Source organism: Nipponia nippon, unplaced genomic scaffold (assembly GCF_047370975.1).
Source record: "Nipponia nippon isolate SJK-2023a ecotype South Korea unplaced genomic scaffold, ASM4737097v1 scaffold_3, whole genome shotgun sequence".
NCBI classification, from domain to species: domain Eukaryota; kingdom Metazoa; phylum Chordata; class Aves; order Pelecaniformes; family Threskiornithidae; genus Nipponia; species Nipponia nippon.
This window is the reverse complement of record NW_028262347.1, coordinates 69,345,929-69,372,437: the sequence shown is the minus strand read 5'-3', so window position 1 is coordinate 69,372,437 and position 26,509 is coordinate 69,345,929. Positions and strand designations below refer to the sequence as shown.

General features: G+C 42.6%; 1 protein-coding gene across 29 annotated transcripts in view; it reads right to left on the bottom strand.

The window, feature by feature from the left end:
• The window catches only part of CACNA1C (calcium voltage-gated channel subunit alpha1 C), a 487,583-nt gene that overhangs the window by 68,643 nt on the left and 392,431 nt on the right, over positions 1-26,509 (bottom strand). For 15 of the 29 annotated variants that reach the window (XM_087765421.1, XM_087765445.1, XM_087765446.1 and 12 more), the window contains exons 19-29: positions 25,357-25,489; positions 23,482-23,611; positions 19,742-19,801; positions 15,958-16,064; positions 14,383-14,470; positions 13,117-13,224; positions 12,367-12,419; positions 12,113-12,259; positions 11,001-11,202; positions 10,384-10,542; positions 7,335-7,445 (exon numbers count right to left, since the gene is read on the bottom strand). In XM_087765421.1, coding sequence (XP_087621547.1) covers positions 7,335-7,445; positions 10,384-10,542; positions 11,001-11,202; positions 12,113-12,259; positions 12,367-12,419; positions 13,117-13,224; positions 14,383-14,470; positions 15,958-16,064; positions 19,742-19,801; positions 23,482-23,611; positions 25,357-25,489 — 1,298 coding nt within the window. Of the gene's footprint in view, positions 1-7,334; positions 7,446-10,383; positions 10,543-11,000; positions 11,203-12,112; positions 12,260-12,366; positions 12,420-13,116; positions 13,225-14,382; positions 14,471-15,957; positions 16,065-19,543; positions 19,604-19,741; positions 19,802-23,481; positions 23,612-25,356; positions 25,490-26,509 lie in introns of all 29 variants that reach the window. The other 14 variants (XM_087765420.1, XM_087765423.1, XM_087765438.1 and 11 more) reach the window with 2 other exon arrangements.

The following is a 26,509-nucleotide window of genomic DNA, read 5'->3' as shown; positions in this document are numbered from 1 at the left end:
AGTGATTAATGAGGGGTTAAGATTTTTTCACTTTTCTAATGTATTTTCAAAACCCTTGAGCCTGATTCAGCAGTTCCTTGAGAGCCTCGGACTGACTGCACACATACAGTGCAATGCCTGGTCGTTCACTACAGAGATGTCAGGGATTTCTGGTCAATATGGCTCCTGGGCTTGTTGGAGCAGCTGAGATTAATTCCAGCTGGGCTACTGGCTGTACAGAAGATCCAGAGAAATATACAATATGTTCAGACTTCACCCAGAAAAATATTTGGGGTGAAAAAGGAAAGCATTTCTGGGGTCACATGCTGATGCATTTTGCAACGGGGCTGAGATTAATCCACAGAAGTAGGGAAATACATTGCACCCAACTTTTATTGCAAATTATTCTGGTGAGACAGTATGCAGAGAGGCTCTGTGGCGGAGATACTGATGTGTTTGAACATGGAGACCTGGGATGTCTGCCAGGGAACTTCAATAAAATGTAGAAGCAAAAAAAAAATGTTCATTAGCTTAAAAGCTATGGGTTTTAATTCAGTTTTTAATTTTCTAAAAATCCCTTTCCATGTTTATTTTTTCCTTTCAGCCTTGTTTCTGTTTTTCTTTTCCTTGCATCATTTTTTTGTCCAATCATTTCTTTCTCCATTTTATTAGTACTTTCTTCTTTCAGGGTCTTCGGTGTATTTTTTTTTTTCTTTCTGCTTTTAAGGATATTCTGTCCGTTCACACTCTCCATTACCTGTGTATGGCTTTTCTTTCTCTCCAGCTTTGGTTTCTCTCTCTTTTCCCCCCAGGCATAGTCCTTCCTGTTTGTTTAGTTCTCTCTTTCTCTTTCTTCAGTTCACGCACTCTTACCTGACTATTTCTAGTTCTGTCCAGGCTCACTATTTCTTGCCCAACATCAAGAAGAGCTCAGTCTTCCTTTCTGTTGAATGAGGTATATTTTTTCTCCACCCACAGATCCTGAAACATATTAGCTTTCTCACCCCTTCTTTTGCCTTTTAAAACACTTGTTCCAACCAAAGGCAGGGTGGTGGCTGGAGACTGCCCTTCCTATTGCACTGGGCAGATGACTCCGCAAATGCTCCGTGTGTAGATGCTGTCCCTCCAAAACAGAAAGGGTAATACTGAAACTGAGGAGAGGAAACAATTAGATGACTACTTAGGTTAAGAACCTGCCAAAACCAGCAGAGAAAATCTGCAAAGTAAGAGCCATTTGACAACTAGAATTGTGTGACCAAACTCCATGAGAGGGAGGCAGCTGCCTGCACCATGGGCTCATGTATGAATTTATACAACCTAAACTACTAATTTATACCACCATACTTCATCCCAGACCATGTGATTTTTAACTAAATGTGACCCCATGTCTGTTGGATGGACCTGAAGTGTTTTTCAGTGCTGAGTAAAAGACTGCTCAATTGTAACCAGTTTTCCTGACATTTTTCTATAAGTGCAGAATGTCTTTACTTTGCTTTCTCCGTATCAGCTGGAGAAATAAAACACTGTGATGAATGATGCCAGGGCAGCATCCTAAGCTATATAGGTATTTCTAAAGGTACTAGAATGAAGAAGTGCCAAAAGCATTAGATTTCCAAAATTAACCAAACTTGTTTCTGTACTGCAAGGGGATAAACTGGATATAAATTTCAGTTGTTTGTGAAAATCCTGAAGCTTCTGTCCTGACCAAGGAATGACAGATTATGGTTACAGTGAGAAAGAAGAATGCAAGTAGTATGAAGTAGCCAGAGTGACTTCAGGAGAGATTACTCAAAGATCTGTTTATAGGCATAAATGTACTAGAAATGGAGTAGTAAAAAGGGAACAAAAACAGATGAGTCATTTTGCAGTTTTGAGAAGAGATATCAGTGCATCAAATGCATGATAAATGCTGACTGAGAGGAGATTTAAGAGGAATAAAGAAGGGCAAATACATCAGGGGAGAAAGAAACACTAAAGACACATAGATCCTTCAGTAAAAGGAGACTAAGAAATAACCATGGGCGACACTCGTGACTTTCCCTACTTAGAGGGTCATAGCTCTTCCTGGGATCACATGGGATTATATGCCTTGTACTGAATGTGAAACTTGTTTGAAACAGTGCACAAAAGTCTGAACTCTGCTACATGAAAATGACATTAAAGAATGGCAAGAATTCAGAGTAAAGTAGCAGTGATAAATGAGGGACCGAACTAACTATCTGAGATAGGACAGATGGTGTTGTTACAGGCTGCTTTACAAGTAACATCCATAAACACCCAGGGAAGAAAGGTGCTGACAGTGTCTGGTAAATGGAATAGACTTGTGATCTGTAGTCTCTCTGATAGTCATAATTCCACACAGGAAATCCCCAAGATTCCCTTTCCACACGCAGACCTGGATTTGACAAAATATATGAACATGTGCTTTACTTTATGCATGGAAGTCATTCCACTGGTATGTCTTGCCTACTTTGAGATGACAGGGACAGCGGTAGAAAATTCATAGCTCTTGGATTGCTAGTCCTGCCTGAGCTAAAAAGAGGATAGATGAAATGTTCCCTGAAAGAAAAAAATAGATGTGGTTCGTCAGTAAAACACCCCATTCCAGGAAGCTGGAAAAATCTGAAATTCCTGGAGGAATACCCATCCCCATATTAGCATGTACGTTGACAGATGGCACAGCTTCATATGAATAGGAATTTTAAGTTGTTGTCTTTGAGTTGAAAAGATAAACCCTAGGCAGATTTTGTAGACCAGCTGGTCCTTCATGGACTGGTGCTTGTGGGGATTTCTTCTTTAAGACGCTGGGACAGTGGTAGCTGTGAGCACCCCAGAGAGCACAGAACCTCTCATTCCCTTTAGTAGTTTTCTCTGGAAAAAGCACGAAGTAGCAGCAGCTTGCTCCATGCTCACCAGACTGGCTGGAGATTTTATAAAAAAAGAAAAACAAAGCAGCAAAAGGCCTTGGCTCAACAGCATTACTTTTAGACTGTCTCTTTGAAGTAACTACTCTTGAATCAGTTTATGAGCATCAGCCAAGACAAACACTCAGGTCCGTTTGGGAGTTTTGCTTCAGAGCAGCATATTAATACTCTGTAAGGAGATGCAGGGCATGTAGTGGATGTTTTCTTGATCAGCAGCTCTAACCATCCCAAATGTTGCTTGCTCATTGTTAGCACACCCTCCTGTCAGGGCTGCATCAGACACAGATGAGCTGTCTTACACAGTGCTTAGATTTATCCTGCAAAAAAACTGGGAGAACTGATCGTTTCCACCAGAAAATGCAACATGGGGGCTCTCAGAGACTGGCCTTGTCCCTGCCTGGCTTATACTATCTATACCAGCAGCAGCTGCTCCAGCTAATGTACCCCTCTTCTCTATAGCCTCCTTGGAAGCTAAACAAACCAAAAACTCCATTCACAGATGGTGGCCAATAAAAAGGACAGGTAGCAAAGGGACTTGCTGACTAGAGCAACCAATCTCAACAGTAACAGTATGTTTAGTTAGGAAAGCCCTTGTCTTTCTGCGCCCTTCACGTACTTTCTGTAAGTGTTAGGAGATGAGCCCTGACTCAGACTTGGCTCCTTATTCCTACAGCTGGCTTTTCAATGAGTAAACCCTTGCTCCTACCAAAAGAACTAGTTGCAGGGCTGGATTATCCATGTCAATTCTTTGCATTCAGGCACATACGTGATCCTACTTAATGTCTGTGCAACTGGCTGCATTTGCTTTTTTTACCTTTACTATCAAGAGTAGAAAATAAGAAGGACATGTCTCCTCACAGAATACGAGAGAAAAAAAAAAACTGGATACAGTAAAAAAATCTATTCAGTCAGAGACTGCCACCTTTTCTGTTGTTGCGCATGTAATACACAGGTAGCATCATAGTGCATTATATTACTTAATATAATAGTGATTGCCACACCACTGCCTGCAGCAGGAACTCCATGTATTAGGAACTTCAGGCTTCCCCCAAAACTATTTGGCATGGGCACATCCCTGTGGTGAATTCTGCAAGAAGCTAGGGCAATAGCAGCTCTGAGTACCTCGGAGATCTGTCCCAGTTCCCTTAACAATTCTCTCTGGTAAAGTTATGAATAAACAGCAGCTTGTTCTGTCTTGAACAAATGGAGCAAACTGTGATCCTCTGTTGCTGCTGCAGACCATTCATTCCAGGGTGCCTTTAGGAAGTGACTGTGCAAGGGAGAGCTCTGTGGCGGCTGCTTCAGAGTTACAAGTCAGTTACTGCACTGCTTGCTGTAGCTGAAGGTTAGCTGCAGCACCCACTGCTGGGTTAAGCGACACAAAGTTGGAGAAAACAGAGCAAATTTTACCAGCTTCAGTTCTGTGCTTAGTTCTGTTCTGCCACATTCTGCTGGGGTTTGTCGCTAAGGCAAGGACCCAACACCTTCAGTTTCCTGCTTACTTGTTGTCAGTCATGAAGCGTACAGCTCCCTCATCTTAGGGTACTCTTCAGATAGAAAGAAGTGATGTTTGGGCACAAATTCAAAATGAGACAAACAGCTTAAATGAAGGCTGGTTTGTGTTTTATTGCTCTGGAAATGGCAGCCAAATCTGTCTTCAGCAGAGATCTCATGAGCATTTAAGCTTGCCATTTCACATCTGGGAAAAACTAATATCACTTAGCATCTCATTTCTTTGTCTGTGTGACTTGACTGTTTAGAGGGAAGAGGATGATGATTGAGTTGTAGTGATGTTCACCCAGATGACAATGAAATCCTTTTGGACTTTTTCAACTGGCATTCCTGAGGACAACCTCCATCTGCAAATGTATGATTTGCATTGCTTGATAGGAGGACACAGGACACAAGGTCTGGCCAAGCAGAGGGCTGAGGTAACAACTTTTTGCCATGCTGGGAGACCCCCACATCAGAACATATTCTAGGCAAATTCAGGTTCAATCCCAAATATGCAACCTAAAGAGAAAGAGATTGTGCCCCCCAGTGTTGGTCCACATCAGTCCAAATGGTACCGAAAAGCCAATGGCAAGTTACACAAGGCATTCTGATGTTTCCAGACTCGAGGCACTGAACTGGTTCTCAACATCATCCAGCGTGTATATACTGCTGCAAGCGAGTCTTTTTGCTGTACCAGTTGTTTTCACAAGTTCATTCCTGTTATTCTTCCCTGTAAATCCCGTGGTTCTGTTTTTGAAAATGTTGTTTATTTTCCTGAATTATTTAATTAAAATAGCAGTTTAAGAGTTAGCACTATTTTTGGCATACAGGCCAGACTAGGACTTGAAACAGATTTATTCTTCTCACTGGTTATTCTTTCAACCTGAGGTTGTTGTCTGATCCTTAGTTGAGAAGACTTTATTAATACTCTACTGTTCTGGTCACAAGGAAAACTTCTTTTATATTCTCACTTTTACTATAGTGTAGTAGCTGGGGATTTAGTTTGGAAATTACAGAATCATAGAAAATTGGGCTGAGAGGGATCTCGTGAGATGGTCTAGTCCATTCCCCTGCCCCATGGCAGATCATACATTCCTAAACTGTTTCTAATGAAAGGTTCCCCTAACTTAATCCTAAAACCTCAAATTATAGAGGTTCCACAGTCTCTTTAGGCAATCTGTTCCAATGTTTCACTATCCGGAGGATACATGTTTACCCTCAGTTGATTTTGTTTAATACTTTGTTGTGCAGCAAAACTTGAAAAGGAGATTGAACACAGGAAAGCAAGACACAGGGAGCAGAAAGGACCTCCAATGTCATCAAGTCCGATTTCTTGCTGTTAGAGGCAACCATGTCAGGTAAAGCCTTCCTTGTATATGTACAGAGCTCAATATTCGAACTGGTTGAACTTTTCCCCTAAATGCTCAAAACAAATTCTGCTGAGAATCTCATCTTTCTCAAAGTTAAGAATCTCCTGTAAAGTAGAACCATGAAATCAGAAGAACATTACAAAGCCTGTGAGATACATTTTTGGGTATATAACGTGCAGATAATATTTTTACAAAGTGCCAGAAAATTTACTTGCTAATAGACATGGCAAAGTCCCAAAAGTGAAAGGTAGATCCCTCCTGAAAATTACAATCTTTTCTGAAACAGATGATGATACTTCTAAATTTCCAAAGACAGTGTTTGAGATCTCACAAAAAAATAAAATCAGTCCTTCACCAGGACTGCACAAGATGCTCTTAACTTTCAGGAGAACTACGTCTGAGAAAAGATAGTAATATTGGGCTCAGGAAAGAAATGAAATTGTGACTCTTAGAAGAAGAAGTCCTAGAAAGTGTGGAAGAAGAAGAGAGGGGCTGGGTGGGAGTAAAGTCAACACAAAGTTAACAAGAAAAAGTAAGACCAAATTCAGTACAATTGGAGAGCAAAGTTTCTGAGCTAAGGATGAGGAAGATGTTAGGTTAGAGCTGAGAGCAGCTCTTAACTTCAGTGATCCCCTAAATGTTTAACATGAAGGACAAGCATGACTGTCAGACATGATTTTTCTCGTCTTTACTAATGCCATAACTGATGCTTCAGACCGTATTTGCCAACTCCAATGTATCAAGGTGTCCTTCCAGATATAACCCCATGTATCAAGGTATCACTGAAGACATGAAATGGCATGAAGTACCTGTGTTTAGGTATCTGGATTCCACTCCTTATGACACATCACTGAATTTAAACTCCAAAGAAGAAAGCCTCGTGTCATCTTAAATTATGTGAGGTCAGAATCTTTGTCCTTGTCCTGCAGCAGCTGTGCCAACTTAGTTGGAAGAGCTTGCAGGTTATAATCATACCCCATGGTGCACCTATGCTAGCAGAATGCCATGGCCCTATGGACAGGACAATACTTTCAGACAGGACCTACTGGGGTACTGAATATTATCAATGAAGTCTTAAATTCAAAACTAAAGTAACCCAAACTATCATTGAGATGTAGCCCTCCCAGAAGAAACTTTTTTTTTCCAAAGCTCATAACTCAAAATGCGTCATGCTTGATTAACTTCACTTGGGCCAGGAGACTAATCATGGGATGCTATTTATAGTGTATTTAAGGAAAGTCAGAGAGAGCATTAGAATAACATTCAGAATGTAAAACATGTTATAGCCTTAACATAGTGTCACTATTATAACTTAATGAAAACAGAAAACTAGGAACCTTCTCTATTAGCAGGTGTCACCTTTTTTTTTTTTTTTGTTAGTGTGTCTACTCTCCAGTGAAAAAGTTATTAAATATATGTGAGACTCCAATCCAGAGAGCAACTGTCCAGCTCAGTTATTGGTGGGGTAATAGATTAGAAAGTTTCACCTCCTCCTTCTCCTCACAGCTGCCCCGCACACATGCGCACACACACAGAGGCCAGGAAACTCTACGCCTAGAGCACCTACCTTGGGTTTGAAGGCGATTAATTTCAGGACCATCTCAACAGTGAAGAGGCCAGTGAAGAGCATGTTGAGGATATTCATGGCTTCCTTGAACATGCAGCTCTGACCGTAGTGCTGAAAAATAGCATCCCGGCAGCAGTATGAGGAATGGACACACCAGCTAGTTAGAAATCCAGAGGGCCCCTCCTCACCTCCCTTCATGTTGAGGTTCTCTGAAGAAAACCCCAGCATGCTCCATTTGTTCAATTTAGAATTCCCATCTCCCTTCACATATAAGCATTTCCATACCTCTAGTAATTTTTGCCATCTGGCTCTGGATCTCCTATCTTTTAAAAAAAATCTTTCTGAGTGGGGATTACCAAAATCACACTTATCATTCCAGTTGAGGGCTCATTATAAATTTGCATAATGGTACAAGACAGTTGCCAATTGTGTTTGTTATCTCACCTTTCCATAACACTTGGATTACTTTTTTGTTTGATTGCTACTGCACAGGGAACAGGGGTTTCATTGAGCTGTTCATAATGATACCAAGCCATTCCCCAAGTAATTACACTTAATTCAGGATTCTGCAAAGTACATGAGCAGCTCAAATCATATCTTTCCAATATGCATTATCTTGCATTTGTCAACTCTGAATTAAATTTGCAATCATGCTGCCCATTCACTTAACTTTATTAAGATCTTATGAAGTTACTCTCTGTCTTCCATTAATTAATTCAAATAGTGTCTTCTGCAAATGTTGCCACCTCACTCTTCATATCCCTATTTCCAGATCGTTATACTTGAGACTGATTGCACTGCCTTATTCTAAGGTCATCTTCCAGGTCATAAGACCCCATTTGTAGCTGCTTAACTTTGAAAAATTTTAACCAGCTGGGATGAATTTTCATATTCTGCATTGGCTCAGGGTAATCTATTTAAAGGAGTTTCAGTTAAAACAATTCAGCTGCAGCTGAAAGCCAGGCCAGGGAAAAATATATTGTTGAGGCGTTTTCAAAATTTCTTGTAACATTTTCCTTGAAAGACTCTAGTATCTGCAGGACTCTGCTTAAAAACTTGGAATTTTACTGGACTGTTGCTTTTGTGTTTGCTGTCCCTTACGTTGTTTGATCCAAATCTGGCCACAGTATAAGCCTTTGAAAAACTGTACTTTTCTCAAGATGGACACAGACTTCCTAGAATCTCCAGAGATGCTGTGCTGCCCGTGGGCTCACAAACATCTCACAGCTTCTAGCCCTACCTGCCCTGGGTATGCACCATTGTCACAGCAACTGAGCATGCTTCAAAGCTTCAGAGTGAACACAATAGTCCCTTTCCATTGCTTCATGACAGCAGGGCAGTAGATACTTAGCTAAGAGCAGAGCACTTTGTTGTGCTCATGCTGCCTCACTCCTTTGTTGGCACCTTACGCAAGACAGCGGAGGAAGCCTTTTCAATGGGGGTGGTAAAGAGCTAGACCAGATGAAGAAAAATTAGAGGGGGTCAAGAAATCTGGTGAGATTGGACTGGAGGCACTGAAAGAAAATAAGGTAAAAGCTGACTGTGAATACAGACTTAGACTGTTAATGAGTGACAGGAAACTGAGGCTAGTTTTGAGGGGAGGCTGGGAGTGGGGCAGACTGGGATTGATCCAGTGGAAAATGTAGTGGTGGGATGCTAAGGTCAAAAGGGAAGTTGGTGTAGGAGTGCATGGAGAGTTGGACTCACAGTAAGGGACAAACCAGAGAAGGGAAAAAAGTTCAGTAGGCAATCAAATGGAAAGGGCAGAGACAGACCAGAAAGGAGGTCCTTGGAGGGGTAACTGCAGCTGGGAGTCTGTGTAGAGAGGAGAAGAGAAGGACAGGTTGAGGGGTGGGGATCTAGACTGTCTGGGCCACAGACCAGGGAAGGGAGTTCAGAGTCTGACTGGGTGAGGAGGAAGGATGGGTTTCAGGGAGGAGAGTGATGGGAAGACTAGCTCTTAAGCAGACAGAGTGTAGAAGGGAATGGGGCTCAAGTGGCCAAGGAAACTGGGAGTGCGGAGACAGGCTTAGCAGGTGGAGTCTGGGACTAACTGAAAACGGAAGGGAGGTGAGGGAGGCCTTGGGCAGAGACAGACTGGAAGGAACAAGCCAGGAAAGTACAGATTTAGGGAAATGTACAGAACTGTGTGTGTCTATGAGGGCCCACTTCCTGACTGAAAGGAACGTAAGACTTCTTTTTTGTAAGCTGGCTAATTAGTAAAGGTTTTGACTCCTTCCCCTTTACTGCTATTCCACCTGCACACGTTAATCTACTACCTCTGTTTGCTATTCTTGTAGATCCAGCTGCAAATGTTTCTTTGGTGGATTCATATTAGCTGTCTAGAAAAACTTCACATAGTAAGGAAAATGAACGCGCAGCTTAGCGGGTAGTAAGGCAATCAGTAGCACCAGTAATGAAGCAAGTTAGGCAAACACCTATCAAGAAATGTTTTAGGTGGAGCTGATCCAGCCTTTAGGTGATGGGATAGACAATATGGCCTCTAGAGGTTCTTTCTAGACAGTTTCTATGGTTCTTAACACAGAATAAAGGAGATACTAGGGCCTTCCTACCCTCTATCCCCAGTTTCCTTGATTGCCTTGTTTGCCAAAATACTTGCTCTCTACTTTTTAGCACAGAAAAGCCCAACATTTAAGATTCAGATCTCAGATGAGTGGCAGTTCCAGGCTTATCCCTGCATTTCATAGAAGACAAGTCAGAATTGAGAAGTCACTTGTTATTATAGTGGCCACTGAATTGGTCTGTGATATAACTGTTGGGTTTTTTCACTTGTTTGTTTTTAAGGAGTTAAAACAGAATTGTTGATGGTGTCAGGTATTAGCAGGAAGAGGAGGAGAGGCAGATTCCTCATTTTAACTAAATGTCACCAGGAATGAACATGGTACAATGGTTTTTATCATGTCCCTACCCCTCTCCCTCAATATATGGTGTGAAGGTGAAAGTAGGTCTCAGCCTCCTCCATTTCTGCATTTTCCCCAACAAAGTCTAATAATTTATCACCTGTAAGGTTTTCTGCTTGCTTACTTACTTGCATGGCCAGGCAGATGGTATTCAGCAGGATCAGAACGAACATCAGGTATTCAAAATAGGTGGAGTTGACCACATACCAAACTTTATACTGGTACTGGTTTTTAGGGATGTATCTCCGCAGGGGCCGGGCCTTCAGGGCATATTCTACACACTGGCGCTGTGAAAGAGGCAGGGTAGATTTAAAAATGAGAAACAAAATACAGAGTTCGTCAGCTACTTCCAAATATAATAAAAACACAACGTGTTTCAAGTTTTTTACTGAAATGAAAATGCTTGGTAGAAGAATTTCTTCTAGGTCATAATCTGAATGTGTATATTCTACCTGTTGAAGAGTTCCATAAGCATTTACTCTGGCCAGACAATGCTGCCATGCTCATCTAATCTCAGTGAACCAAATGGTACAGCACACATTTTTAAGTAAATGTTGTCCCTTGAGCAAATCTTACAGCATGATTTTTTTTACCTGACTCCTGAAAGATGGCAGTGAAGGCAGCTTAGTGTTTTATCTTGTTGGCAATCTTCTCATGTTCCTCTCCCAATGTATGTATTTCTCTCTTAAATGCTTACTGTCAATGTATTTTCTATCTTTGGTGGCAACGAGTTGTTGTAAATTACCTGGTTTTTGTCCAGCTCACAGTTCTTGTACTCCTGTTCTCCTTGTTCCTGAAATGTGACGATGACGAAACCAACGAAGATGTTCATCATGAAGAAAGCAATGATGATGATGTAGATAATAAAGAAGATGGAGATCTCAACCCTGTGATTATAGATGGGTCCCACATCCTCCATGTGGGAATCAATGGACCTATACAGCAACCTGAAAGCAAACAGGAGCCCAATGCAGAGAAAATCTGCAACTGCCTTGAGGCCTTATAGGTGATGTTATAAAGTTTAACTTTGTAATTTTCTTTTACTTGCATCAAAATTACTTCATTCACAGATGCACAGACTTGCACTGATCCGAGTGTAAACTCTTGCAAAAGAGAAGACATGGCTCTTACTAACTTTACACATTTGAACCTGTTCAGGGGTGAAATGTTTTCACAGTTGAACAATTAAAATTTAAAACAAAAGCATGCCCTTCAGTTAACAGAAGACAAGAGAGTCTGTGTTGTTGGGAACTGAGTTTTGTGAGAAAACTGGATCTTAGTACTTTTAACATTTGTTAACACTGCTGTTGGCATCACCTGGTGACACAGTTCAGGGTCAACCTCCTGATACCCTGCATGCCCATGTCACTCTGTCAGAGTGGAGCTGTGAGAGTCCTTGGCCCCTGTGACACAGACAGCAAAACCTGGTAAGACATCCCATGCCTGCCCGTACTGCAGAGACAGAACTGCTGTGTTTCATATTGCCCCGCTGGCTCCATCGCAAAACTTGCAACACCTAGCAATACGGGTAAAGTGCCTGACAGGCATTTTATATACATTTATATACATAATATTTGTAACAAATATTGCTATCACTGCTACTACTGGCAATCATTTTTTAAGAGCTAGAGACAGTGCTGTGCACTGTTTACAAGTACAGGAACAGCAATTCCTGCAGGCCCTGAGGAATTTACAAAGTACATAATACTACAATGACTGCTGCTACTATTGCTACATTTAATGCTTTAGACTTATTTAAATACTCAGAATGGGAAAGACTATGCTCTGTGTTTGAATTTTCTCTTTTGAAATGAATGAGGACATTGCTAGTGTTGCACTGGCCCACGAAGCACTCACTCTGGCCAGCCCTCAAAGGTTGAGACAGTGAAGAGGGCCATCATGGCAGTCAAGACGTTGTCAAAGTCAAACTTGCTGTTCTCCCAGCTCCGGGGCTGTATCATTGGCTGGTTGACCTCACCATCCTTGTATGTAATGTAGTACCCTCTGTGGATGGAGAGCAGAGAGAGAACATGGCAGAACTGCACTTCCAGTACGAGGCCCTGAGAGTGGGTGGCCAGTGAAGGGGGCAAACTGGGAAAGGTCATACTCACCTGCATTCTGCTGCCGTCTGCTTGGAGCTATCAGTGCAGCTGTACAGCTTGCCCTTGAAAAGGAAGAAAGAGGAATGAAGCTTCCTTTCCTGACAGTGCAAGGGTTAGGGCAGATCATGTAGCAAGGAGACTGCATTTACTACTTGCTTAACCAACTATGAGTATGTTTACATGCTCTTTTGCAGGTAGATGCAAACTGGGTTGAGAGTTGCCTGTGTCTGGGTAGTTCAGAGCACAGGCTTTCATCTGCTTGCACAGTACTTTTATGTGTATGTCCTGAGGTACATGACCACTAAGTGCTGCAGAACATTAGTTGTCAGAAGGGTGGTGAAGGGCAAAGAAATAAAAGCAGACATAAAGAAGTGAATGAATAACCTCCCATGATTATCTGGTATGCCCTTTCCTTTACAAGATGGGGGGTAGACAGTCTGAAAGTACCAATCCTTTAGAACAGCCCCCTTCACCTCCTTGGCACTAAGTCATGCCACAGGCTAAAAGAAGAAGGTTACTGATGTTACTGATGATTTCTTACAACTACAGATGAAGGGCAGGAGTTCTGAATATGCCTGGTCCAGTTTTGGGGAACTCCTGGTAGCAGGAGCCCAGGTAACACTGACAGTGCCCCAAATGTTTTCTCTTTCACACAGAAGATTCCATTTTCCTTTCCTCAGGCTCCTTCATGATATTTTTCTTCCCACCACTGAATACAGCTCAGTGTAATGGATGAATGAATGGGCCCAATGGTTTTACCTTAAACAACTGAACTCCAATGCAGGCAAACATGAACTGCAGCAAAGTGGTAACAATCACAATGTTTCCGATGGTTCGGATGGCGACAAACACACACTGGACCACATGCTGCAAATGGAAGATAGGAACAAAAGTAACTTGCAGGTTTGTTCTGAGCTTCTCTGGCTAAGGGAGAAGACCAAGACTAAAAATACAAATAAAAGAATTTCATTTAACTATTGCCCATTAAGTAACGTCTCAGGAAAGGGGAGAGAGGACCAACTTGTTATGTTCCTCACTGTACTCTTAGAAGCAGGCAGAAAGGGATAGGAAAATACCAGAGGTCAGCTCTCTGAAACTTCCAGCAACACTGACTTACATAGTTGGGCACCCACCAGCCCACAGGAAGGAGTTTATCTAATACAGCAAGGCTATGTTAAAACAGGCTTGTAAGCCCGTCTATAACCCTAGCAAACTACATCATTTAACCTCAGTGGTGATGCTGGGTCACCCAGCTGGAAAGCAGCTTGGCAGAAAAGGACCTGGGGATCCTGGTGGACACCAAGTTGAACATGAGCCCTCGCTGCAAAGAAGGCGAATGGTATCCTGGGCTGTATTAGGCAAAGTACTTCCAGCAGGTTGAGGGAGGTGATCCTTCCCCTCTACTCAGCACTGGTGAGGCCACACCTGGAGTACTATGTCCAGTTCTGGGCTCCTCAGTACAAGAGAGCCATGGAGGTACTGGAGGAAGTCCAGTGAAGGGCCACACAGATGATTAAGGGACTGGAGCATGCCCCTGATGAGGTAAGGCTGAGAGAGCTGGGACTGTTTGGTCTATAGAAGAGAAAGCTTGAAGGAATCTTGTGTTAATGTATATAAATACCTGAAGGAAGGGTGCAAAGAAGACAGAGCCAGGCTCTTTTCAGTGGTGCCCACTGACAGGACAAGAGGCAACAGGCTCAAACTGAAACACAGGAGGTTCATCTGAACATTGGGAAACACTTTTTTACTGTGAGGGTGACTGAGCACTCGCACAGGTTGCTCAGAGAGATTGTGGTGTCTCCTTCCTTGGAGATATTCAAAAGCCACCTGGACATGGTCCTGGGCAACCTGCTCTCAGTGGCCTTGCTTGAGCAGGGTTGTTGGACAAGACAACCTCTAGAGGTCCCTTCCAACCTCAACCATTCTGTGATTCTGCTGAAACACTACCTGAACCATTGAAAAAGTCCTTGTAGCTTGAAATAGCTTGAATTTATAGTTTTCGGAATGTATTATGAATCCTCTAACCTTTAGTCCTTTGGCTCTGTTGATGGCCCTCAGTGGTCTAAGCACTCGCAGAACACGCAGAATCTTCACCACATTGATAGCACTGGATCTGAAAGAAAGTATTGGAAGGTTTGAGAGATACCACAATATAGGGGGTGTGCTGCAAGGGCAGATGAATTTCACCCACTCTTTCTTGTTTGAAATCCTACATAGCCTTAGACTGCTTAGGATAGTTAGAGAGTCAACAATTTGCTACGGCACTTCAGGGGTAAGGAACTACTCTCTGATGTTATCTTCATAGGCCTTGCTTCCTGCTCTGGGCAGGCTCAGTATTACATTCTCCTGGCTTTCACCATCTTTGCTGTATTAATGAAGGGAATGGAACATGGGCAGGTTATTTTTTTAAGCAGGGCAAGCTGCCAAATACTCTGTAGGTATATAATGGAAATTGTGCCAAGACGTAGTCATCACGAGACATTTTCAGATAAGGCTCAAAGAAGCACTTCACTGAAATATTCACAGCAGAGTGGAAACTCCAGGTGACTCCAGCATTAAAGGTATACTCTCCACCTGGACTTTGATCCTGCAATGTGTTTGGCCTCTGATCCCACAAATCAATTAAGTGTGTACATAAATTTAAGGATGTGGAAACTCCTACTGAATTGATTAGCATGACTTATGTACTTAATTTTAAGTACTGAACACAACTATCTACTACAACAGAGCTCTCTGCATCTTCCAAGACTAAAACCCTGGCTGAAAATCTTCTCCATGCTGTATGACATCAAGCCCTCCCACTGATTTTGGGAACAGTTTTTTTGCTAATGTATTAAGAGTCTGGTTAGTTCTGTAAGAAAGAAACAGCAGGTCAAAATGAGCACTGTGCCATTCTTAAGACCTTGACTGAAAGCCCAATGGACCTGAGAAATCCTTCTGCTTGACTTAGATCTGGAACATAACATACGCAAATTGCTAACCTCTAATGGGAATAATTGGGAGCTTATTTCTTATCAGATGCTATACTATTTAGGAAACTCCTCATCCAACACATTGAGTTCCACATATTCAAGTAAATCTATAAATTTATTAAGCAAATTAACAGATCAAGCAACACAAAGTGGCGCAACAGGAGCAGGATCAACTATCACTGCCACCAGTACTCTGGAGATTCTCACACAGCTCTTCAAGAGCTTGATGGTTTTCCATTGACCAAGACCCACAACATCTTAGGAAGCAGCAAAACATTGCCATTCCATTTTCCAAAGACCTTATGAGAGCTCTAGGAGGGAACAGTAAGTCGCTTAACTGTCCTGGACTGATACAGTGAATCAGAGAGCTTGGAACAAAGCTAAGTGTCATGATTCCCAATGAACCAAGTTTCTTGTTCTCTTTTGCTCTTTCTGGAAGATCCCCCCCTCGAGGTCACTACTGTAGCATTTATGAGGATGAATTTTAATGGTCTTGAATCATCTGAGAAAAATACCTCCAGGCTCATAAGAAAAATCTTACCCAGATAAGACAATGAGACTGAGGTATCACCTCCCAACCCGGCCCTATGATCCCCAAAAAATAGCCAGTTGAAAATAGCTCACTCACTGGATCCCAAAAGAGATGAGAGAAACGCTGACCACCAGGAGGTCTAAGATGTTGAAATAGTTTCTGCAGAAGGAGCCCTTATGGAGGAAAGCCCCGTATGCGGTCATCTGCAGGAAGGCACATGAAGACACAAGCACACTTTGCCATTAGCATGTGTTCAGGAACCAAACCCATCTGGTTGTGCTCAGAGCATATAATTGGGGAGGGGCAGTATTTCTAACATAGCAGGCAATTTACCCCCAGACCCCAAAGGAGAAGTTGAGTCCCCATTGAAAGAAAAGAGAGTGAAGAAGACAGTAAGATAACTATGAAAGACTAGGGAAAGCCAATACTAGGTTCAGTGAGAAAAATACGCACTTTGAGTGTATAGAGCACATAACATTTAGAATCAGCAAAGCAGCAGAATGACTGCTTGCAAAAACTACTCTTTGCAGTCATCTGCTTTTCCCTTTTTCTTCAATGGCAGAGGACATTTGTGAGTATGACACTTGTATTATATAAAGGCCTCTTTAGCTAAATTGAATTAAAAATACATTAAAAAAAGGCCCCTTTTGTAATGTTTTTCAGTGCTTAGACCAGCTGCCATGGACAGTTGAGCTCTCTTCCCTCCATGAAGAAAAAACAGAATTCTTCAGGGACTTGATGGTTTAGAGCTGAACTGAAGGAACAGGAGGAATTTCTGCTCTCTTTAGTTTGCTCCTTCTGTTCAGCTCAATTCTCTACCCCTTTTCCTACCCCTATCCAGCTTCCTCCATTTTTATTCTAGAAGCAGTTGCATTTTCCCCTTGGTTTTCCTCACACAGCCCAAGGTAAGATTCCACAAGACCGAGTGGTTTCTTTGTGGAGGTAATCATTATGAACATCACCCAGTAGAGGATGGGAAAGATTTTACATATTTTACAAGGGACTCTCTTCCCCTTCTGGGTATGAAGGAGTACTGAATATCTGCTGGTGTTGGGGAGGGTGTCACAGCTCCAGATTAAGTGACAGTGTAAACAGAAATGGGTCTCAGCCACAATGTCAGACCTAAACACTTCTGAGCTCAGAATTTGAATTTTAGACTGAGCTCAGTTACAGAATGTGACTAAATGAGTCTGGTGTGGTTACAGAGTGTGAGGTGATGGGGGTATTCGTACCACATACCTTAGACTCGGTGAGTGATCTAAAGTAGCTGCTTTGAAGAAACCCCATCCCCACAAATGCTAATCTCCCTCCATTACCTGGGTTAGGAACACAGGCTTCTAAATTTGGTCCTCCGTATCTCATATAAGTTAGATGTCTAACATAACTTGAAGCAGACTCCATGAGACTGTTCCTCAATGACGAGCTCTAGTCAGACTCCCAGCTGAGAAGTGTGGACTAGAAATTCAAACTGGAATTTTCTAGCTTGCGCTAATAGCTCAGGATGGCATACCTGCTAGTGGTTTCCAGCCATGCCTACCTGTGACAACTTTATTCAGAGGAGGGTGGAAAGGCACATGGTATATTAGATTATTGTTTTCACCAAACATCCATGACATCAGGGAACTGACTGTCAGTCAGTCAGACAACTTAGAAGGGGAGGAAGTATAAACTCTGGTCTTGGCTTAGAATTTATACTTACAGACACATTCAATTAGGGAAGGGGGGAGGGATTCTTGCCATAACAAAGGTGGTAAAAGTGCCCTTTACTGGTTAGATTTTGTATGGCAATCTTGAAAGAAAGGAGACACCATTGAAATCAGGAGGGGAAGCTCTGCTGAGTCTAAGTTCTATACAAACTATGGTTCTCTCAAGCCTGTTGAGAGATCTTGTTATCTCAGAAGAGACTCTCAAAGAGTGTATAATCTATGCCTGCCTCCCATCTGGGGCACTGAACAAGCTTTTAGGATGCCAATTAAAAAAACCTGGTGGTCACCTTGCTAACATTCACCAGACTCCACCCATGGCAGTGTGAGGCTGGCAGGTGTCATCAGCAACATGAGGGCAGATGAACCTTGTTTCTCTACAGCCTTGAATGGCCATTTATTCTTTTGTTTCTTACCATTTACACTAATTTTGCTGTTACGCAAAACATTGTGCACAGTGCAAGGCAGCAGAGAAACACGCCCTGAGAAACCAAGCAACTTGTGAGGCAGGAACTGACAGGGTAAGAACAGAAGAATTTCTTAAACATTTGTAGGCCTTGCACTCTTCTCCCACTTGAACCCAGAGAATATCCAGGGGTGTTGACATAAATCCACTGAAGTTAACAGGAGGACATCGGGAAGGCTCAGGTACTATGCAGTACACTCCCCTGATGAAAACAGAACAATACGCCAGTGGGTTGGGTTAGGTTCTGCTTCCACTGAAGTCATTACGAGTGTTACCGTTTGCTTCAGTGGGAGCAGAATTAGTAATTGTAAGTTCAAACAGGTGCCTTGAACTACAGTTTTATTGTTAAATGTTGCTGTTGAGATGTTTTCCTTTTTTGACAGGCCTTTTTGATCAGCCATTTGGTATGTGCATGTTCAGATTTATTGTGTAAACACAGATGCACACTGCACAGAAGCATAAAACGTACACCTCTGTGGAGAACATTATGGCTTTGGTGATTTTAAGTCATATCAGAAAGCACATTTCTCTACAAAAATATGCAGGGGCCACCCTGCTTGCCAGCATTCAGCATTGATACTGTTATTAGGGTCTTGAGCTGTGAGATTTGAGCAACTCTAAGGTACTGCCTGCCAGCACTTAGAACTAGCTTGCTGAGAAAAAAATCCAAGCTGCCAAGTGAACCTAGCATTTAGAAAGCTAGAACTTTGCTCAATTGCTGTTATTTAAATTATTAGCCTACCAATTTGGGAAAATTAGAGTTAAGAACAAGGCAGCCTATTTTTATTTTCTTCTGAGCTAAACCATTCCCCTGCACATTTCCCTTGGTATAGAGCATGTTCCTGGGAAACGGGAAGCTGGGTTTCAAACAGGCGATGCAGCAATTTTCATTTGCAGCTACAGTCCTTGGTGTTTCAGTGATTTGTACTCTTGGTTACCTCTCCACACGTAAAAAGTGAGCTTCTGCACTGCGCTCCCTGTCTCCTACTTGACTGTGCACCTTGTAACCTTACAGAAGTCATCGGCCGCCCTCTGGCCCAGCCTCATGACTTGTGCAGAATGGAGACCTTCTCTTTGGGTTGCCGCACGTGTAAGAGGAGGTGTATGTGCTCAGGGTTCCTTGCACAGAAAACAAATCCTCTTTTGGAAAGATTGGCCAGGGCAGAGAGAGAAATTTATGGGGTGATGGCCTTTTTCTTCGTCCCCTCTTACTTTTTCCCTACAGGATCATCCCTTCATTGCGAATCTCCTAAGCAGCATTGTTTTGATATAGGCTCTGAATTACAAGTTTAACTATCAAAATTTCACAGAAGACTTTTTAAGCAACTACCAAAACGATAAAATGAAAAGATAAACAATCCTTAGTGTCGAGATAATAATGGGTAAAAAAAAAAAAACCCAGAAAAAGAGAGCGATAGAGAGAAAGACAGGAAAAGAGAGCGATAAAGAAAGAGAGAGAGAAAGAAAGGAAAGAAAGAAAGGAGAAAACAAGTGTATTGCTCAGATTTGTTACCTTAAGAATAATTTCTAATGTAAAGATACTAGTGAAGACATAGTCTGCATTGCCTAGGATCTGAAAAATAAGCACAATCGGGTTAGTGGTACTGAATGTGACCCAGGAACAAACAGGCGTGTGTGTGTTAGCAACAGATAGTGGCAGAAAACTAGTAAGCTTGTGAACATGTAATGGTAGAGAAGATGGGCACTTTACCTTCAGAGCAATTTCAATGGTGAAAATGACAGTAAAAACTATATCAAAATAAAAGAGAATCTGTAAAAACAAAAGGGAATAGGAGCAGGGAGGGTAGACCAGTGACTGATCACTTGAATGGGAAATCACAGTTCAAAATCAAATACATATGCCTTTTAACAAGGGAACAAGGAGGACTATATAGCAAATGGTTTTGTAACAACGTCCTGTTGAATGCAATGAAGGTACTGGCGCAGAGGACAAGAAGCACATTACATGAAATCTTTTCTGAGTTACAATCCCATGAGGGCTCTAGAGGCAAAATAACATTTTGGTTGTTGTTGTAGGATTTTCTTCAGCTTTTTTTTTTTTTTTAAATCTGATAAAGAACAGACAATTAAAGGGTTTTCCCAAATAGACTTCCTAACTGAGAATACAAGGATGCCTGATTTCTCAGTGGAAAACATGAGATTCCTTCTTATTAACTTACATTCTGGCTTGTCTGTGCCTCTTGCAAAGGAAGAAAAGCAAACTGCAAATTCATGCTCTAGCACTTTTTTTCTCTACCCTGATTTGGCCTGGATTAGCATGAATAACAAAGACTCTGCCAATTGAACAGAATCCCAGCTCTTGTATTGCAACCATAATTTAGTTGTGTGCTAAAGGTGCCTAATTTAAATCTTGCATCTTTCTATTGGCACCCTGGATAACAGGCAAGCTGAAACACTCATCATTCCCATGAACTTAGACCTAGTGATGGGGATACTGCTGGCATGCATAACAGGCCACAAAAAGTGGCCCTAGAGTGTCACAGAAGGCAACAGCAAGTCTGGAAGCGTAAAGTGATTTTCAAAGTAACAGCATCAATGACAGAAACGTCTTTTGATCAGTTGACATCCCACAAAAGCTAATGGGAACTTTCTCATTGACTAATGGGACCAGAATTGAACTCTCTTTGTTTCCAACGTATTCCAGTATCCCAAGCCATTTTAGTGTTATCTACACTACAAATGGTGAAAATCAAAAGTATCATGCCCTTGGATTACTGTTCTTTTAGCTTAACCAAGTTCTAAACCGGAAGGTCAATATATGGAAGCTGTAGAAAACTGATCGTTTGTGAAATTTAAATCTTTACTGCTAAAACACTAATAAACATAGAGCAGTAAACTGTCCTCTCCCGTCCCACAGGTGTTTATTGTATCTCAATGCCCATACCCTAACTCAGATTTATAGGTGGCTAGATTCTGACAGCATGGTATGCCATGGGCAGTGGGGTAGCTACTGCAAACTACAGGGTTATTTTAGATTGCACTATTTAAGCATGAGCCGAATCTGGACTGATTTGCAGACACTGAATGTCAAATAGGGGGATGTATCACTTACTGCTACTGTGTAACTTAAAATTCTTCAGGTCACTGCTCAATTTTTGACCCCAAGTTGTTCTCGCTTCTTCAAGGCTGTCTTGGGCTCTATCAGTTTTTGCAACTTAGAGAATTCAAAAAGGGCCATTTCAAGGATGGACAGATCTCAATTGCATCCTATATTAATTTACACACATTATAACTGGAAATGTCCCCTTGCATTGCTGCCTTGTAGGTCCTGACATTTGGTTATTATATCAACAGAATAATTTTATAATCAATGGGTCAGATTCATGGGTACTCTCAGGCTGCTTTGCATGACTCCACCAACATAAAGCAGCCGTAAACTTGATTAAAGTAGATGATTAAGCTGTACCTGCAGCTGCTTTACATCACCAGAGCACTGCAAAGCAGCTAGAGCATACTGGTGAATCTGGCCCCAAAGCTGCAGCTAGTAAAGACGTCTCTTATAGATGAAATCATGCTTAATGAAAATGATCACTGCTCCACCTGTACAGGCAGTATCATTTATCAGCAGGCATATTTATTATTATCTAAATATGAATTTACTCTAGAATATATTAAAATGAATGAGCACCTTGCCAAGGTGCAAACAGGAGAATGTTGTGAGCGCATAAAGTCTTAGGACTTGCTTGCGCTTTAAAGGCTGTTAAATCAGGCTGGAGAAGCACTTCAAAATACTTGCTGCCTGAGCCCTGTGTGACACAAGAAAGACAAAGATGCCGCCGCTAGCCCACGCCGGAACAGAAGCAGCCTCCAAGTCTCTTTGCTAGCCCATGCTGGAGGGTGTTCTTTCTGTTTCTGTCTTCCTGCCCTGGGACAGTTTGCATCAACAGCAGCACTAGTCTGCACGAGTCCTTGTGCAAAGGTTAATGCCTGATTATATTGTCCCAGAGGGAAGGTAAAGGCAGTTGGTTTGCTTTCAGCTTTCTTTCTTTCTTTCTTTCTTTCCCTCCCAGGCCTCTGTGTGGGCACAGGGCAGGACACAATCTTACTGTTCTACTGTCAAAGCGTAAAGGCAGACCACATTTGCAACCCAAACATCTTGTCTGTGTCCCCTTGTATGATACATTTTAAACATCTGTACCTGCAAAAATTAAACACAGATTTTCATGCAGCATCAGTGGCTTCAAAAACACAAGACAACAATTTGCTCCAAACCTTCAGCCCTTTTATCCAGGACAACTAGCTTTGACTACTTTTTTTTCTCATTTAAATGTCTCTGCTACAGATTCTGCAGCAGCTTCTGTGGCATGTCAGAAGCCCATATGCCAGCTGACATCATGCTGCAGTGCTAATACATATTGACATACGTTTATCCCTACATGGTGGGCACACTCAGCCGTGTACTAGTGGGTCATTGGAGGCACAGGTTTGATTGTGTTATTTAGCACCCTACTTCAGGACAAAATGGAAAGCAGCTCTGAGATAAGCTCAGGAATAAACCTCCATTAACACCTTCTCTGCACGCACATATGTGTTTAAATGCATGCTCGGGTCAGGATATTTCAGGGAGGTAGAACACTGAGCATTAAATTAAGGTTTTATTATTAAACAACAACAAAAAATTGTCCGACTCTTTAAGCCTAGCAAGCTCTTCCAGCATAATGGCACCAAAATGCCATTGCAGACAGCAGAGATCAGAAGTCTCACATATGACTACTGACTCTTCTGATTTCTGCAATGACCCCAGATTAACGGAAACAATCACTGGGAAAGTTAAGGGAGCACTGAACGTTTCAAAAGGCTAATCAGAATGGTCAGGAAAGAAGGTGAGAATGTATCTCCGTGCTGAACGCCTTCCTCTTCTCCCCCCAGGCTGGTAAGGAGAGGAGCACAGCATATTTTCTGAGGATTATCTCAAATTTAATGATAGCTTTGCAGTTTACATTCAAATAGCCTGATTCTAACCTTGATGACACCAATTTCCCCCAGAGTGACTGCATCAAACTCAAGAATGTTACTCCTGATTTACACCAGTGTGAACAAAGTAAAAATCAGGCCCTGAACTTTTTAGTTCAAAAGAAAGCACGCGACAGGAGAACCTGCAAATAATTAGAATTATCTGTATCCCAATCAATGTTTCTACAGACCATTTCTAATGCCTTAATCCCAGGGAACAATAATTTCGCTTCATCCTCCTGTCCTTCCTTGCCCTGCACATGCTTCTGAAATGAATTAGAGGCCAAATTCTGCACTGACTCATGTTCCCTGCAAAGCCCAATGATTTCACACGCAGCCTACAAAAGCACAAATCAGGGAAGAGAGTCACTCCCAAAGCCTCTGATGCAGTCTTTTCTGCCTTTCCTGGCTTCAACTCATGATCTGTTTGTACCACACTTTCAATACACAGCGAGGGAAGGAGGATGGGAAGCATACTTGGTTCCTAAAGGAGAGGTGTCGGACGGGGTCCTCAGCTGCCAGGGAGATGCTGCTGAGCAAGATGAAAAATAGGATCAGGTTGGTGAAAATGTTATCGTTAACGATTCGATGGCAGTGCACACGAAACCTGCAAGAGAGAGGAGAGGAATAACTTTATCTCTCAGAAAACAGCAAGACCTGGGAAACATTCCCCCCTCCTTTTTTGCCAGCAGGACTGGCCCCGGAGGGCTGTTCTGCAGAGCAGCTTCCCCCTGCCTCAGCAGCAGGGAGATCGATGGGCCCAGGCAGCTGTGCTTGGCCCTGCTGGGTGCTGGGCAGCCTTGGCTCTCCACGTCATGCAGTGATGCACACAGAGTGATCGGCTGCCTGCAGGACTCACGCTTGGTGCGTTTGAATGGAGAACAGTCACTCCCTCGTGACGGAGCCTTTTGTGATTTAGATGTGGTCTGAAACCTGCCAACCCAAAATTATATCCCTTGCTTTCATTCACAGAAACATTCCCCATTCATTTAGGGGGAAAAGCAGTAGAAACAGGCTCCGGGGTGGCCGATGTCTTTCTGAACTGGGACTGGAGTGTCACTGAGCAGGAGTAATGGGGGAGCTACCTTGCTAACAGCACACAAATCTGGCCAAATGGATACAGGGCATGCTGGCATTTGCAAAGGGCTTCTGGGAGGACATCGTGCCATGCAGGGCATCTCCTAAACATCACTGTAATATAAAGCGCTTGGTGCTCTTAGTGGGAAACTAGTAAGTAAACAAGTAGCAGTCTCCCATCAAACAGCAGTGTATTTACTGGAGACCATTACAGCACCTTCCATACACTGTTATCAGGATACGAGGAGTTAAACCTCATAACAGTCCTATGCATAATTCTAGAGGCACTTCATTAATCTATTTAGCTCTACTTTTGGCTGTTAAGCCTCCAAGCCACTATTACAGCAATTTTACAGATGATTGCAGAGGTTAATTTACTTCTTCAACAAGCGACAGTGGGTGGGTGGCAAAGCTGGCATTAGAGTCCATGAGTCCCAATTATCATCAGTCCCTCCCTGTTGCACATACCCAGGGAGGAGTGGCACTAGCCCTGCTGTGGAAAGACTGCCTCTGAATTCAGATGTACTTCTAGAGCCCTGCCTTACTTTGGGGCTGTGTTTGGAGGCCAATTCCCCAATGTGGAGGAGAGATGGTATTGCACAGACCACTGGGCAGTGAGCTCACTTCTGCACCCTTGGAAAGATATATTCCCCTGTGTCATAGCTCAGCCTGCCACTCACAGTATTGGTCTCACACATCCGTGTAGGAAAGACAGGTAGGGCAATGTGAAGCCACACTGCAGGAGCCAAAGGGAAAAGTGTGAGAGAAGAATTAATCTTCTCAGTCTCCCCTCAGAGCTATGGACCCTCATCCTCCTCCCTTTTCTTGTATGCTCGTCCTTGACGCGTAAGAATGAGCAGAGACACGTGAACTCCCTACTGGGAGTGGATTTTGAGCAGCCATTAGGACAGGAAGCTCCTACCTCACACTTGACTGATTGCATGATGGCTTGCTTGCCATTTGGACCTGAATATGTTGAGAAATTCCAATTACTGACTTGCCTCCAAGTCCCTTATTTCTGAAGCTTTCATGATTTGTGTCTTCAATCAGCCTTGCAGGTGCCATGAACTCCCACTGAATAATGTTAGGGGGTTCCCTACTGTTGTGCTTTCATGAGGATTTCATGCCAGGGCCTTTAAAGGAGTGACCAGTCAAAGGAGGTCTCTGATATCAACTGCTAGAAGGGAGCTCTACACCACATAACCTGTGGGGCCCAGCATGGAAGGGGTACCTGCTCTCCGCCTCCTTGTTCCAGCTAAGCAGTCTCTTAAATACCTGTTGTTAGGACTGAAGATGAAAAAAGCACTGGCATCAGGCATGGGCACAGCCTTTTCCTTGAGGTGCAGCTCAGACATGGGGCGAGGCCGAGGGCCGACAGGCATCTCAGGTTCTTCCTCATCTTCCTCTGCTGCAAGAAGCATTTTTGTCTTTTAATGCAAAACACAACCCATTCTGAAGTGCTGGGGCATTTGTCTCTGTCATAACTAGAAATAAAAACTAAGAATTATTGAAATAGGATGATGAAAGCTTGAGGTTCCTTGTCCACTTCCTTTCTCCAAGGCAGCATCCACTGCCCAGTGCTTGCCCTGGCAGACATTGATCTAGTCTCTCTGTAAAACCATTAATGCTGTACATGCACAATATCCTCACAATGGTCTCCTCAGATGGTTCACTGTCCCTCCTACAAAAAAAGCTTCTTCTGATGACTGACTTGAACCTTTCTTGCTATGGTCTAAATCCATTACCTATTCTTATTTTCCATGGACACAGAAAACGGAGAATTCCCTTCCTCTTGCAGAAGGCTTTTACATACTTGAGAACCATTATTATGCCTCTGCGAGGATTTCTGGTTTCTAGAGCAAAACGACAACAGTCTTTCCTGAGGTGCTGTGTTCCTTAGGTCTCTGATCATTCTCACTACTTTCTTTCAGATTACCTGCAGGATTAACCTGCAGTTGAGTTTCTACTGGTGCAGTGGAGAGCTGGATTACTTCTTATATCTTACAATACTATCTTCCTGTTTAAATGTCCTTCATAGGCACTTCTTTTCATTACACTCTGGCATTAATTTGCCATCAGTTGCTGATTTGCACAAAGCACAGGTTATTTACCACAGAACGGCTGCCTAGCCTGTCACTCCCCTCTTTGCATTTGTGCTGCTGATTATTCCCAAGAGTGGCACTTCGACTTCATCCTTATTGAACTGCATCTTATTTTCTTCAGACCATTCCTCCAGTTCATCAAGATCTGCTTTTCTCCTCTTTGGAAGGCTCTCCATGGAGCCACTGCCACATCTGGGATTGTGTCTGGATGAGCACATGTATGCTCCAGAGCAAACATGGAGCATGGGCACTTTGACTTACACCAATCAGAAATTCTTAAAATTGTCCCCTTTCATAGTTCAGTGGGGGGAAGATTGAAAAGAGGG